Source organism: Mauremys reevesii, linkage group 1 (genome assembly GCF_016161935.1).
Source record: "Mauremys reevesii isolate NIE-2019 linkage group 1, ASM1616193v1, whole genome shotgun sequence".
Classification (NCBI taxonomy): Eukaryota; Metazoa; Chordata; order Testudines; family Geoemydidae; genus Mauremys; species Mauremys reevesii.
In genome coordinates, this window is record NC_052623.1 from 348,808,573 (window position 1) to 348,820,805 (window position 12,233).

A 12,233-nucleotide genomic window follows, 5' to 3' on the forward strand; every position below is an offset into this window, starting at 1 on the left:
CGTTGGATTGGACCCAAAGAGCCTGATCCAATTTCCACTGATTTCAATGGGGCTCTTGCTGTTGACTTCAATGGGAGATGGAGCAAGACCTATAAGAACAAGGAGCCAAATCCTTTTACTCTCGGTCTTTGTTCATTAACTTCATTCATTCAATCCCCAACCCATGTTCAGACCTGATAGGCACCACTGACTCTGTCGCAAACAGGCTGAACCAAAACCTTATGCCAGTGATTAGAAAGGAGGGGGAAGGAGTGAGCCAAGGGTGTGAAGGTGGCACGCTCGTTGGTTTAGATTTATATTCCTCATTTGTACAATAAATGGCCTGATCCTGGGAGATGCCAATAACCCTCATCGCCCAGTGATGTCCGCCAGGCCCTTTCCGGGTCAGCTAGGTCCCTATCAAAAGTCCCCGTCTAGCATTTCTCCCCACCTCTCAGCTAGGAGCTGGTTGATGGTCAGATAGGCCCACAGCTTCTCAGTGAATTTGGGGTCGGCATGTGGCTCTTTCTTCAGGAAATCATCCAGTCCCTCCACATCTGTCAGGGTCTCCAGGACTAGCTCGGCGTTTGACTAAGCGATGAATGGAAGATACCAAGAGCACAGTGTGAGCCGGTGAAATGAAGCAGTCATATCACACCACCCCGACTGCCCCTGGATCAGAACCCAGACAGATTTTTAAAATCCGGGGCCCTCTTGTTAGGAATCTGATCCCCCACACATTTAGAAAGTGATTCTGCTAACAGGACTGTGTTGGCCAGCATGAGTAAGGCTGAGGGAAGGGGGTATATTGCACCTCTCCCTGCACTTACCAAGGAAGAAGGGGAGCTATAGGTGCTACTTGGGGTGGGAGTAAGGAAGGAGGTCGAGAGCTCTTGGCAGAGGAGAGGGAGCTGAGCAGTGCACCGCTTACGGGAAAACTCCTGCTCTCTCCTCTATGCTCATCCCGGGTCCTGCCTGCACTGGAGCCGGGGGAGTTCTGCCGAGCGAGCAGGGCAGGCTCCGGAGAGTCTGTGAAGTGTGAGACCATCCCTTGCACATGGCGGATCCCATCTCCGGTGGGGGCATCAGGGAGACTTTGTGCACACTCGCAAAGCAGGGCTAATGCATCTGCTGGCCATTGCCTCCCACAGAGAGGGAGCAGCAGCTGCTGTGGAATGGCTCCACTGAGCCTCCACCAGCTGCAGAGGAGGATTGCACAGTGAAGGGGCTGAAAGCAAGGATGCGGCCTACAGTGAAGTATTGTTCTGGTATACGGTGACCTGGTTGAAAAGGGATCCTGGTGGCTCTGGGAAGCAGCCGGCATGTCCCACCACCGGCTCTTACGTGTAGGGGCAGCCAGGGGGTTCCGCACCCTGCCTCCTCCCGAGGTGCCACCCCCACAGCTTCCATTGGCCAGGAACTGCAGCCAATGAGAGCTGCGGTGGTGGCGCCTGCAGATGGGGCAGCACACAGCGAAGCCGCCTGGCTGTGCCTCCATGTAGGAGCTGAAAGGGGGGACATGCTGCTGCTTCCAGGAGCTGCCTGAGGTAAGCACCACCTGGAGCCTGCACCCCGATCCCCTCCTGCACCCAACCCCCTGCTCTAGCCCCAATACACCTCCTGACCTCAGAACCCCTCAATCCCAGCCTGGAGCACACGCCTGCACCCCAAACTCCTCATCCCCAGCCCCACTGCAGAGTCTGCACCCCTAGTCAGAGCCCTCACACCCTTCACCCCAACCCCCTGCTCCAGCCCAGAGCCTCCTCCCACACTCTGAACATCTCAGCCCCAGCCTGGAGCCTCCTCCTGCACCCCAAATCCCTCATCTCCAGCACTACACCAGAGCCCGCACCCCCAACCAGAGCCCTCACCCCCTCCCACACCCCAGCCCCCTGAGCCAGCCCGGTGAAAATGAGCAAATGAGTGAGGGTGGGGAGAGCAAGTGACAGAGGGAGGGGGGATGGAGTGAGTGGGGGTGGGGCCTCAGAGAGGGGCAGGGCATGGGCCAGTTCTCAGAGGAGGGATGGGACGGGGGCGGGGCAAGGGTGTTCAGTTTTGTGCGAGTAGAAAGTTGGCAACCCTAGTCTGGTACCATGTGTTACTATTAGGAGATTCTACTGAAGACAGGAATAGTGATAGGAAAGTGACACCCCACAGCCATTGACATAAACCCACACAGAGCCTGGGGTACTGCACATAGTATGACCCATTCTACCCCTCATGGGGAGAAGGCCCCACAAGAACGGGCGTTCTCCAGGAAGCCTGACTCACTGACGTGGCTGTGATAATACTCTGCAGGTGCTGCACATTGTCGGCGTCAACCTTTCCCGCCACCACAATCTCCGACCCTCCAAAGTAGTTATCGAAACTGTTCTGGGTGACATCTGACACCGAACCCTGAGGATAGTTGAACTCCACTTTCTTGAGCAGTGGGGTAGAGACCTGATTGTAGAATTTCTGCAGTTGGAAAAGACACAGGGGGGTGAGGCTGTTGTGTTTGACTCAACTCTCGCTGACATGCTAACGCGACAGCAAAAGGTACAGGCGACAATCTGGAACCCAACAGGGCGAGACCGTATAGTTTATTTTCCAGGAAATGCAATTCCCCTTTTGATTAGGCCTTGAAATGTCTGTGTATTTACAAAGACAGCTCCCAGTAAAGTCAATGGAAAGACTCAGGCCCCCAGTCTGTAATGACAAACACCTAGTTTCTTCCAGGACCCAGAGGCAGAAGGAAGCGTGAATACTGGTGCATATGGGCCCAAATCCCAAAGCAGGTGTGAAGTCAACGAATAAGGACTTGATGATTTGGTCCTTTATTATTTATTGCTTATAGATGTGGGCCCAGGCTTCAAGCACTTTCCAACTCTATTGATCAGAATTTAGCCTTCATGACGAGACTCTTTCTCTATAGGGTGGGCTGAAGTAAAATCCTGGATCTGGACAGCCCTGAACACAGCTCCAGAAACCCTACTTTGCAGTTCAGAGTTTATCCCTATGGCCTGGTCTTCACTACGACGCTGCTGCAATCAATGCAGCAGGGATTGATTTAGCCAGTCTAGTGAAAACCTGCTAAATCGACGGCAGAGCGCTCTCCGGTCGATCCCGGTACTCCACCTCTCTGAGAAGAGTAAGGTAAGTTGACCGGGAGAGCGTCTCCCATCAACGCAGTGCAGTGAAGACACTGGGGTACATCGGCCTAAGCTATGTCGACTCCAGCTAGGTTATTCACATGGCTGGAGTAGCGGAACTTAGGTTGATTTACCCCTGTAATGAAGACAAGCCCTTTGTTATAGAAGGTCTTGGGTTTACAGACATGATTGTTACCCTGCTGAACTCTCAGGGCTAGTCTCTGCTCTCAGTGGGACCTGTGAGAACCAGGAGTAACTCCATCGCCTTCGAATGAGTTATTCCAGATTCACAACTGGCAGCAGAAACTGACCCTCACAGTTTCAGAGGTGGAGGGAAGGAAATGCACCTTCATTTGGGAAGAGGTCTCCTGGTTTCCAAAAATCCTTTGTGCCATTCCATGGTTTTCATGAGCAAGCCTGTCCAGGAAATCATAGTCTACATCGAATCCAATCCCGAGAGAGAACAAAGAGACGTCTTTCGGTATGTTCTGTTTCACGTTCTTCTGGATTTTAGTCAACTTCAGCTCACCTTCAGGGGAGAGAGTGACTTTCAGTCATCTCCTGAATGGAGAACAAACCCTTCAACCCAATTAAAAAATATTCATAAGAATTCTCAACTAGGATCTAATCCCATATTCCTTGACTATCCCAAACTCTTATTGTCTGTAGTGGGAATGTTGGTTCGCTGTTGTAACATACGGAGATGAATAGGGCTGTTTTCATGTCACAGAACTATTGTTTCAGGCCCTCTGCAGACTCAGGAAGACACCACTAATGGTTTACACTTCACTTCATGATTTTTAGATGCTCTTTGCAATCATGAGGGCTAGGAACGAAACTTTTTTTTTAAATCATAGAATATCAGGGTTGGCAGGGACTCCACGAGGTCATCTAGTCCAACCCCTTGCTCAAAGCAGGACCAATCCCCAAACAGGAACTTCAGTTGTAGAGCAGCCAGGGGTGGACCTTTGAGGCAATTTCTGCAGTTGGGGCCTGATGCAAACCCCCACTGAACTTACTTTCCTTTCTGATTTATTCTTCATATTTGGGGGCAATTCCTGGGACGGAGTAGCATCTTGGGGCCAGCCATCACAGTCTGGGCTGAGATCTCTGGAAGAGGGGATTGCCTGTGTGATGGTTGTGACCACCTCTTTTCCAGGACTGAAGTATGTATGTAAATAAAGCACATTTCCCTTAGGATATACCCAGCCTCCATGTCACTCATTTCTCATCCACTAGGAAGCCAACCTGGAAAGCCCCAGAATTCCACTACCACTTGGCAGAGGGGCAACATGATGTCTGAAGCAGGACACACTGGCGTCGGAAGAAGGGACAATGGTATTTTCTTAACTTACTTGTAGAGTGACCATGTGCTGGTTGTGTTTCTTAAGCCAATTCAACTGGCCTTTCACTTCACCTAATGCAAGATCCTTACCTACCGTAGGGTCGCCATCTGACACCAATACGATCATGGAGACGGAGTTAGGGTCCAACATTCCCAAGTTGCTGGCTTCCTTTAGAATGAATATTGCGCGAAGAAGAGCTTCGTTGATGTTTGTACCTGGTAAAGAAGCGACAAAATGAGCACGTTTGCTACGCAGCGTTCCTTCTTGAAATAAAGGCTCAGCCCTGAGAAAATAATACATAGGAACATAGGACTGGAAGGGACCTGAGTAACTGAGTCCAGTCCCCTGCTAACGCCGTCATAGAATCCCATTCTATAACTTATCAAGCTCCATCTTCAGACTAGCTGGGTTGTTTGCCCCCACTGCTCCTATTGGGAGATTGTGCCCGAACTTTACTCCTTTGATATTAGAAAACCTTCTTCTCATGTCCAGCCTTAATTTATTTATGGCCAATTTATTCTGCCCCTCTCATGTATTTAAAGACAGGAATCATACCCCCTCTGAGCCTTCATTTTTCTAGGCTAATCAAGCCAAGCTCGTTGAATCACTTCCTGTAGGAAAGACCCTCCATTCCCCTGATCACCCTAACAGCCCTTCTGTGCACCTGTTCCCACTTGAATGAGCCTTTCCTGAACATAGGTGATCAGATTTGTACATAGTATCCAGTTGAGGTCTGACCACTACCTTGCCCAATGGCATTAATACGTCCACAGCTCCAGTGGAAATACATCTTAGGATTGCACTTGTGTTAGCCCCCATGGACAAAGGCCTCAAAGACAGTTAAAGGCCTCCCCAGAAATAGATGCTGAGGGTGTAGTGCACGGCCTTTTAATTCACCCAACTGGAGTTCATTGCTTTAAGTATATTAGGTCAGATTTTGCTTGTTTATAGTGGAGTTACTCACTGAAATCGATGGAGTTGTCCCAGATTTACACGAGCATGAGTGAAAGCAGATTGTGGTCCATTCAGTGAGCCCCATTCACTACTGTATTACTCTGTTTTAAGCTGGGGTTCACCTAGGATTTAAAAATCCCCACCATACTTGGGAAAATTTAACCAAAAATCCCAAACCTTTGCACAAATTCCTATGGAAGGGCCAGATTCTGATACTGGTTAAAATATATTTTGCTTTGCACTCCTATGGCTCCTTTCCTTACAAGACGCTCAAAGAAGCTTGGTGCCTACATACCTGTAAGGTTCTGGACTCAAGTCCAGAGGTCCTGGGGGCACAGATAGGTAGTGTGGTGGCACCATTGCCCTGGTCTCTTACTGAGACATGGGATTGGTGGGACTGGCCCCACAGAAGGAACACCCTGCCTTTCTCAACAGAATGACCAGGGGGCTCTGCAAGGGGGTCTTCATTTTGTCCCCCTCGTTAGGCCTCTTTTCCTTGTGAGTCTTGTCGCCCGAGTGGGAAATGTGGCCTTTTGGGAACAGGACTCTATCTGTCTGAGGCATTTCTCCCCATGGTACCTAAGTGCCGAGAGTACCTTGTTATCAAACCCACGTACCCCCATTGGGATGGATCTCCTGGATGTATTTCTTAGCATCCTCCTTCTGAGATGCTGTGGCTGCAACTAAATCATCTCTCCAGGTGCGAACATTGTGGTTGAAGTCAACAACAGAAAAGTGGTCATCAGGCCGGAGATCACCCAATATGGTCTTCATTGCCTCAACCGTCTGAGACAGGAAGGGGGTCACAAGAATAGGCACGTTTAGCTCTTTCCATTATTCAAAGCACCCTATAAATGCTAGCTAATGAGTAAGAAACTAAGTGAACAATATCATGAGTGATGGGCCCAAACTGGAACCTTTTATGAGGCTGTCTCTCAGCCTGCTTCCTCTGCACTGTGGAAATCCAGGTAAAATGGGACTTGACTCAACAGAATCCAGATAAGGAGTCTGCAAAACCGAAACTTGTCCTCCTCAACCCATCCCCACTGAATACTAATCATGAGAGGGAGAAGCCATGAGCAGAGAGGACCTTGCTCTGGAAGTTGCATTGCTTTGGTATTAGCACGACACTCAGGAGACGAGAGTTCTAGTCCTAGCTCTGTCATGGCCTGCAGTGTGAGGCTGGGCAAGTCCACATCCCCTCTCTGTATCTCCATGGCCCCCCATCTATAAAAATCACCCTCCTTTGCAAAGTGCTTTGAGAGCTACTATTTCAGAACTCAGTATGATTCAAATGACCTTGTTTCTTTCTTAAAACATTTTAAGGACAGTGAATAAGGTGGGTCAAATCCTGAAGTCCTCTACTCAGGCAAATGCCCAGTGACTTCAGTGATGCTTTTGACTAAAGACCTAAAGATCCGACCTAGTGATTTTCAGTTCAGGCAAGAGCTAGGTATGCGGCAGTCAAATAAGCAATAGCTAAACGTACGGGAGAACACAAAGGCAGGGCCTTATGTCTGCACAGATCAGGAACTTACTTGTTTCATTTTCAGTCCCCACATTGAGCCACTCACATCGATAACGAATAAAATGTTTTTGGGCAGCGGATCCAGATTGTCAGGAGCAAAGTAGTGAATAAAATAGCCATTAAAAATCTGCAAAATACAAACGGTGGTAATCTGAGTTCCTGTAAAGATTCCACATGGCCCAAGACAGTAAACGGAGTGAAAGGTTTCAGCCCTCTTTACAGGCCACATTCTGCTTTCACCTACACACGGTTATATCAGTGGCTAACTCTGCATTTGTATTTCACTCATCACCATAATGCAGTATCTGAGCTCCACTGGCTTTAAGGGAGAGCAGAAATTGGCTCTAAGGACTCACTTGCTTTGGGAACACCCCTTCACTGGCATGGGGGGGTTGATGAGATGGTGTAAAAGAGCTATTTCATCTATAATGACTCAATCCTGCAACCCTACTCCACGCCAACATGATGCTAATGAAGTGCCAGTTTGCCTTCTCACAACTTCTGACCCGGTTCCTTTGGAGTCGGTTAATCAGTACCCCAGTATGGTGTTGGGGAACAGTGCGATGCAAGAGACGCTGGCTTTTGCCCAAGACAGGAAGCTGGTCCTGGCCACTTGTTGTTTAGGTAACTGTATTCTGCCTGCCTAAAATCCCCCTGCTACTTCAGTTGGATGCAGGATTCTTGATTACTTCTGTTGTCCAGCCATGCTGTGCTTTGGTCCCGCCCTAATGGAACACAGAAAGAGCACCAGAGATGGGGATCATGGATGGTCTGCTCTGCTATGGCAACTACTTCTGATGTTCCATTTTGGGGAAGGCCAGTACTTGAGTTGCAGTCAGGCTTGGGGGGTGGGGCTGGTCCCCTTCTGGCTTTTAGGGGCTACCTCACTTGTCTTATGGCCCCCTTACTTCTCACTACTGTCTAAATTAAAGCTCTTGACATTCAGGGCCCACCTAGGCCCCCCCTAGACTCAGCATTATGTACAGTAACTCCTCACTTAACATCCTCCTGCTTCACATTATTTTGAAGTTATGTCGCTGCTCCATTAGGGAACATGCTCGTTTAAAGTTGTGCAATGCTCCCTTATAACGTCGTTTGGCTGCCTGCTCGGTCCACTGCTTGTAGGACTCTGTGGAAGAGCAGCGACTTTACAAGGGAGCATTGCCCAAGTTCCTCTTCTCCGCCTCCCTCCTGCCCTCCCAGCACTTCCCCCGCCACCAAACAGCTGTTTGGTGGCACGTAGGACTTTCTGGGAGGGAGGGGGACGAGCAGAGATGCGCATCTCTCTGGGAGGGAGGGGGACGAACAGAGATGCGCATCTCTGCTCGTCCCCCTCCCTCCCAGAAAGTCCTAAGTGCCGCCAAATAGCTGTTTGGTGGCGGGGGAAGTGCTAGGAGAGGAGGGGAGGAGCGAGGATGCAGCGTGCTCCAGGGAGGAGGTGGAGTGGGGGTGGGAAGAAGTGGGCCTGGAGTGGAGAGGAGACAGGAGGAGGCGGGCCTGGAGCATCCCCTGGCAAAGTCGGCGCCTGTTCTTCTGGGGGGAAGCTGCCGCTGCTGCTGCGCAAGATGCTTCCTAGCATCCTTGCCTGCATCATTGTCTGCAGCAGGCTGTACCTATGTGGAGTAAGCCAGGGGCACCTCCCCACCACAGTACTGTACAGTATATAATGCCTTTTGTCTGCCCCCAAAAAATTTCCTTGGAACCTAACGCCTTGCATTTACATTAAATCTCATGGGAAAATTGGATTAATTTAACATTGTTTCACTTAAAGTTGCATTTTTCAGGACCATAACTACAACGTTAAGTAAGGAGTACGAGAGCAACATATGGTAACAGAATAAACCTACTTCCAGTTCTCCAGCTTTGGTTTCTCGGTGCACATCATACGTCACCACAAAATTTCCATCTACTGCCGTGGCAGAACAGGTGGGGCATTTTCGTTGCTGAGCCACTGTTGGTTTGAAGGACACGTGGGCCTAGAGGTGAGATATGAACAAGGGGACTCCATTACAAAGTCAACCACACATCCCATGACAATGGTATCATTTCGAGAGATTAGGAATGAGTCTTGCAAGAAGCAATGGACTAGATTTTGTATCCAGGGCACACACAATTTTTGTTGAGCACCTTTGTAATTTTTCGAGTAAAACGGGGAGGGATTTTTGTTGCTTCAAAGCAAAGATTGCTCATTGGTTTTCTTCACTCAGTTTCTTCACTGATAGCAGCTCTGTGTGCAAATACACATAGTCATATCCCCGTATTACAGAGAGACCTGAGCAAACTGTTTGTCATAAGCAATTCATTGGATGATTTTAGTTCTTTTTTCCTGTTTGCAAGGAAAAAAAAATATTTGCATGACATCCATGATTTTCACAATATCCATGATTTCCATGAATTTGTTATTTGTAATTGTCTGAACAAATGACAACCTATAGATTCCCTATAAATTGAGGGCTATGAATATTAGTAATTAGTTATCTGTGATTTGTTGCCTTTGTCACATGGTATTGTTTCTCTTTCCTGATTGGATTAATTCAACTTTTTTAAAGTGGAAAATAACAAATGACATATAGTCAATAGTTAACATGAACATCATGTTAACTCAGAGCTATCCATGTTTGCCCATGACTATATTTAGATTGTATGCTCTTTGAGGCAGGGACCATCGCTTTGTTCTGTGCTCTGGTCCATGAGTGGGATTCCTTGGGATTATCCTGTATTATCTATTAATTATTAATTATTAATTATTAATTATTAATTATTAATTATTATTAGTAGTAGTAGTAGTAGTAGCAGCAGCAGCAGCAGCAGCAGCAGAGACAAAAGCTCCAAAAATAGCCACAGAACCTGATCATTGAAATGAACAGTTGAGAGCATGAACATGGCTGAATTGAATTGTGGGCTGGATTTTGCAGATGTGTTTGCAAATACACCTCTACCCTGATATAACATGACTCGATATAACAAGTATTCGGATATAATGCGGTAAAGCAGAGGCTGGAGCACTGGGCCCTTTAAATCACTGCCAGGGAAGCTGGTCCAGTCCGGCACGGCGTACCAGCTCTTACCAGTACGCCGTACTGGACTGCACCCGATATAACACGGTCTCACCTATAAAGCGGTGAGATTTTTTGGCTCCCAAGGACTGCGTTATATCGGGGTAGAGGTGTACATTTTCATGCTATTCAGTTTGCTCCAATTACAACCCTGTATGCCTCAGCCCAAACTTTTGGCTAAGTGGGTTTGTGGACAAGCAAGATGTGAAGCTGTGCATTGATATCAGGGGGCTGACTTGCGATTAACCTGGAGTTTCAGTATAACCTCAGTTATAGACTGTATTTGTGTGTGTATTTGACCCTCATGAATATGAGGGACTGTAGTAGTAGTAGTGTCTATTTTTATTTATTTAAAAGTCATCCATCATCTTGGTATCTAAAGGCCAAACCAGACATCTGCGTAAGGCCAAACTTAGGCCATGTCTACACTACCCGCTGGATCGGCGGGTAGTAATCGATCTATCGGGGATTGATTTATTGCGTCTCGCCTAGATGCAATAAATCAATCCCCAAATTGACGCCCATATTCCACCTCGGCAGGAGGAGTAAGCAGAGTCAACAGGGGAGCTGCAGCGGTCGACTTGCCACCGTGAGGATGGCCACGTAAGTCAAACTAAGATAGTTTGACTTCAGCTATGCTATTCGTGTAGCTGCAATTGCGTATCTTACATTGACACCCCCGCCCCCCAGTGTAGACCAGCTCACAGTGTGAGAGTAGCAGCTCAGCAAGTTCCCCCCACCCAAAACACAGGCCTGCCAAAACACCATAGTCTTGATCTATATCTATTATTTTACTCTAGACCTGGGCCTTTTTCTATCAATCCATGTATGTATGTTCAAATATTAATGCCATCAACACAGAACTGGAGCACTCTTCAGAGGATAAAGCCAGTTATACCAAATTGTTTGGTGTTTTGTGATGAGAAAATAAACCAACTAGCCCTGAAGAACATGGCTTGTCTACACATGAAGGTTATTCTGGAACAAGGTGTGGTGTGAATTGAAAGCAGAATAGATATTCTGGAAAAACTCCATGTGTGCACACTCTTATTCCAGAGTAAGCATGCCTTTCTCTGGTTTTATAGTTTAATTCACTTCCATCTTGAAGCTAATTGGGAAAAAGGCACTCTTACTCTGCAATAAGAGTCCACACATGGAGTTATTCAGGAATAGCTGCTCCAGAATAAGTGCATGCGTAATCAAGCCCTAAGACAGCATATGATTATTTCTAACTTCCTAATGCGCAGTATTGATCAGCTCTGCCTTATATGTAGTTCATTATCTATCTGTTTTATACTGCTGCCATCCCCATAGTATATGAGCACCTTTCATATAAAATCAACAGCAACAGCAAAGTTACTAGTGGTCTTCATGAAGTATCTGGCACGTCAACGTGTTCAGATGTGGTGCAGGGTGTGATCATCAAATGTCTGCATTCTGAATGGCAGATCTCCTCTTTCCGAGTGCTTTCTGTATGGCGAGCGTGTATTACTTTGCCAGATCCCAGTGGGTACTGGGAGAATCTTAACCCCTGTGAGAGAAAATGTTGTACACCTACAGTTTCTTGGTGTCAGCTACTGCATTGACCATTACCTTTTTCTCTCCCTTAGAGATGGTGGTGATTCCCGCAAAGTGATCTCCTAGCGAGTTAGGAACATGCACGTAACGAAGTCCCTGAGGCTCAATAATGCGGACATCCACCTACAGGCAAGAGGGGAGGACAGTAAGCACAGAGCCTCATTAGAAATGCCCCAGTGTCTCATGGGCATTTCTGCGATCCCCAAAACACACTTGTGACAACACCCGGCCTCAGAGGGGCTGCCACGGGAACAGAGCTGATTTTACTATTGCCAGGGGTCCAAGCAATGGTTTGAGCAGATTGAAACAGCAGGGGGAGCTCTCACACCACAAAGGAGAAGGGGAGGTGGAAGGAAATAGTGATCCCCCGCCCCATGCAGGGAATGCAGTGGGAGCACTTTGTCTGCTGTTAGCAGAGGAGAGAGTGGGGAAGCTCCCTTCTGTTCCCCCTCCTCCTCGCTTTAATCCTTGGATCCAAGTTGCCAGTAGGGCAGACTGGACAGTGTATTGTTTCACTCTCTGGTCTCCAGGACCAGTCCTAGGTGGGTGGCTGGCCAGGGCAGGAGACACTCCCCGACACCCATCTCAGACCTCTGAGCAGAACAAAGGCTGGCCAGTCAGCAAAGCAAAACTAAATAAAACCAAACAGCTGGGCAATCAG

The 12,233-nt window shown here is 48.0% G+C and overlaps 1 protein-coding gene across 3 annotated transcripts in view; it reads right to left on the minus strand.

The window, feature by feature from the left end:
- ITIH2 (inter-alpha-trypsin inhibitor heavy chain 2) overlaps positions 1 to 12,233 on the minus strand; it is a 38,995-nt gene that overhangs the window by 15,231 nt on the left and 11,531 nt on the right. For all 3 annotated transcript variants that reach the window (XM_039519671.1, XM_039519672.1, XM_039519670.1), the window contains exons 7-14: positions 11,588 to 11,695; positions 8,786 to 8,914; positions 6,949 to 7,065; positions 6,028 to 6,196; positions 4,546 to 4,671; positions 3,458 to 3,639; positions 2,251 to 2,436; positions 431 to 570 (exon numbers count right to left, since the gene is read on the minus strand). In XM_039519671.1, coding sequence (XP_039375605.1) covers positions 431 to 570; positions 2,251 to 2,436; positions 3,458 to 3,639; positions 4,546 to 4,671; positions 6,028 to 6,196; positions 6,949 to 7,065; positions 8,786 to 8,914; positions 11,588 to 11,695 — 1,157 coding nt within the window. The remainder of the gene's footprint in view (positions 1 to 430; positions 571 to 2,250; positions 2,437 to 3,457; positions 3,640 to 4,545; positions 4,672 to 6,027; positions 6,197 to 6,948; positions 7,066 to 8,785; positions 8,915 to 11,587; positions 11,696 to 12,233) is intronic.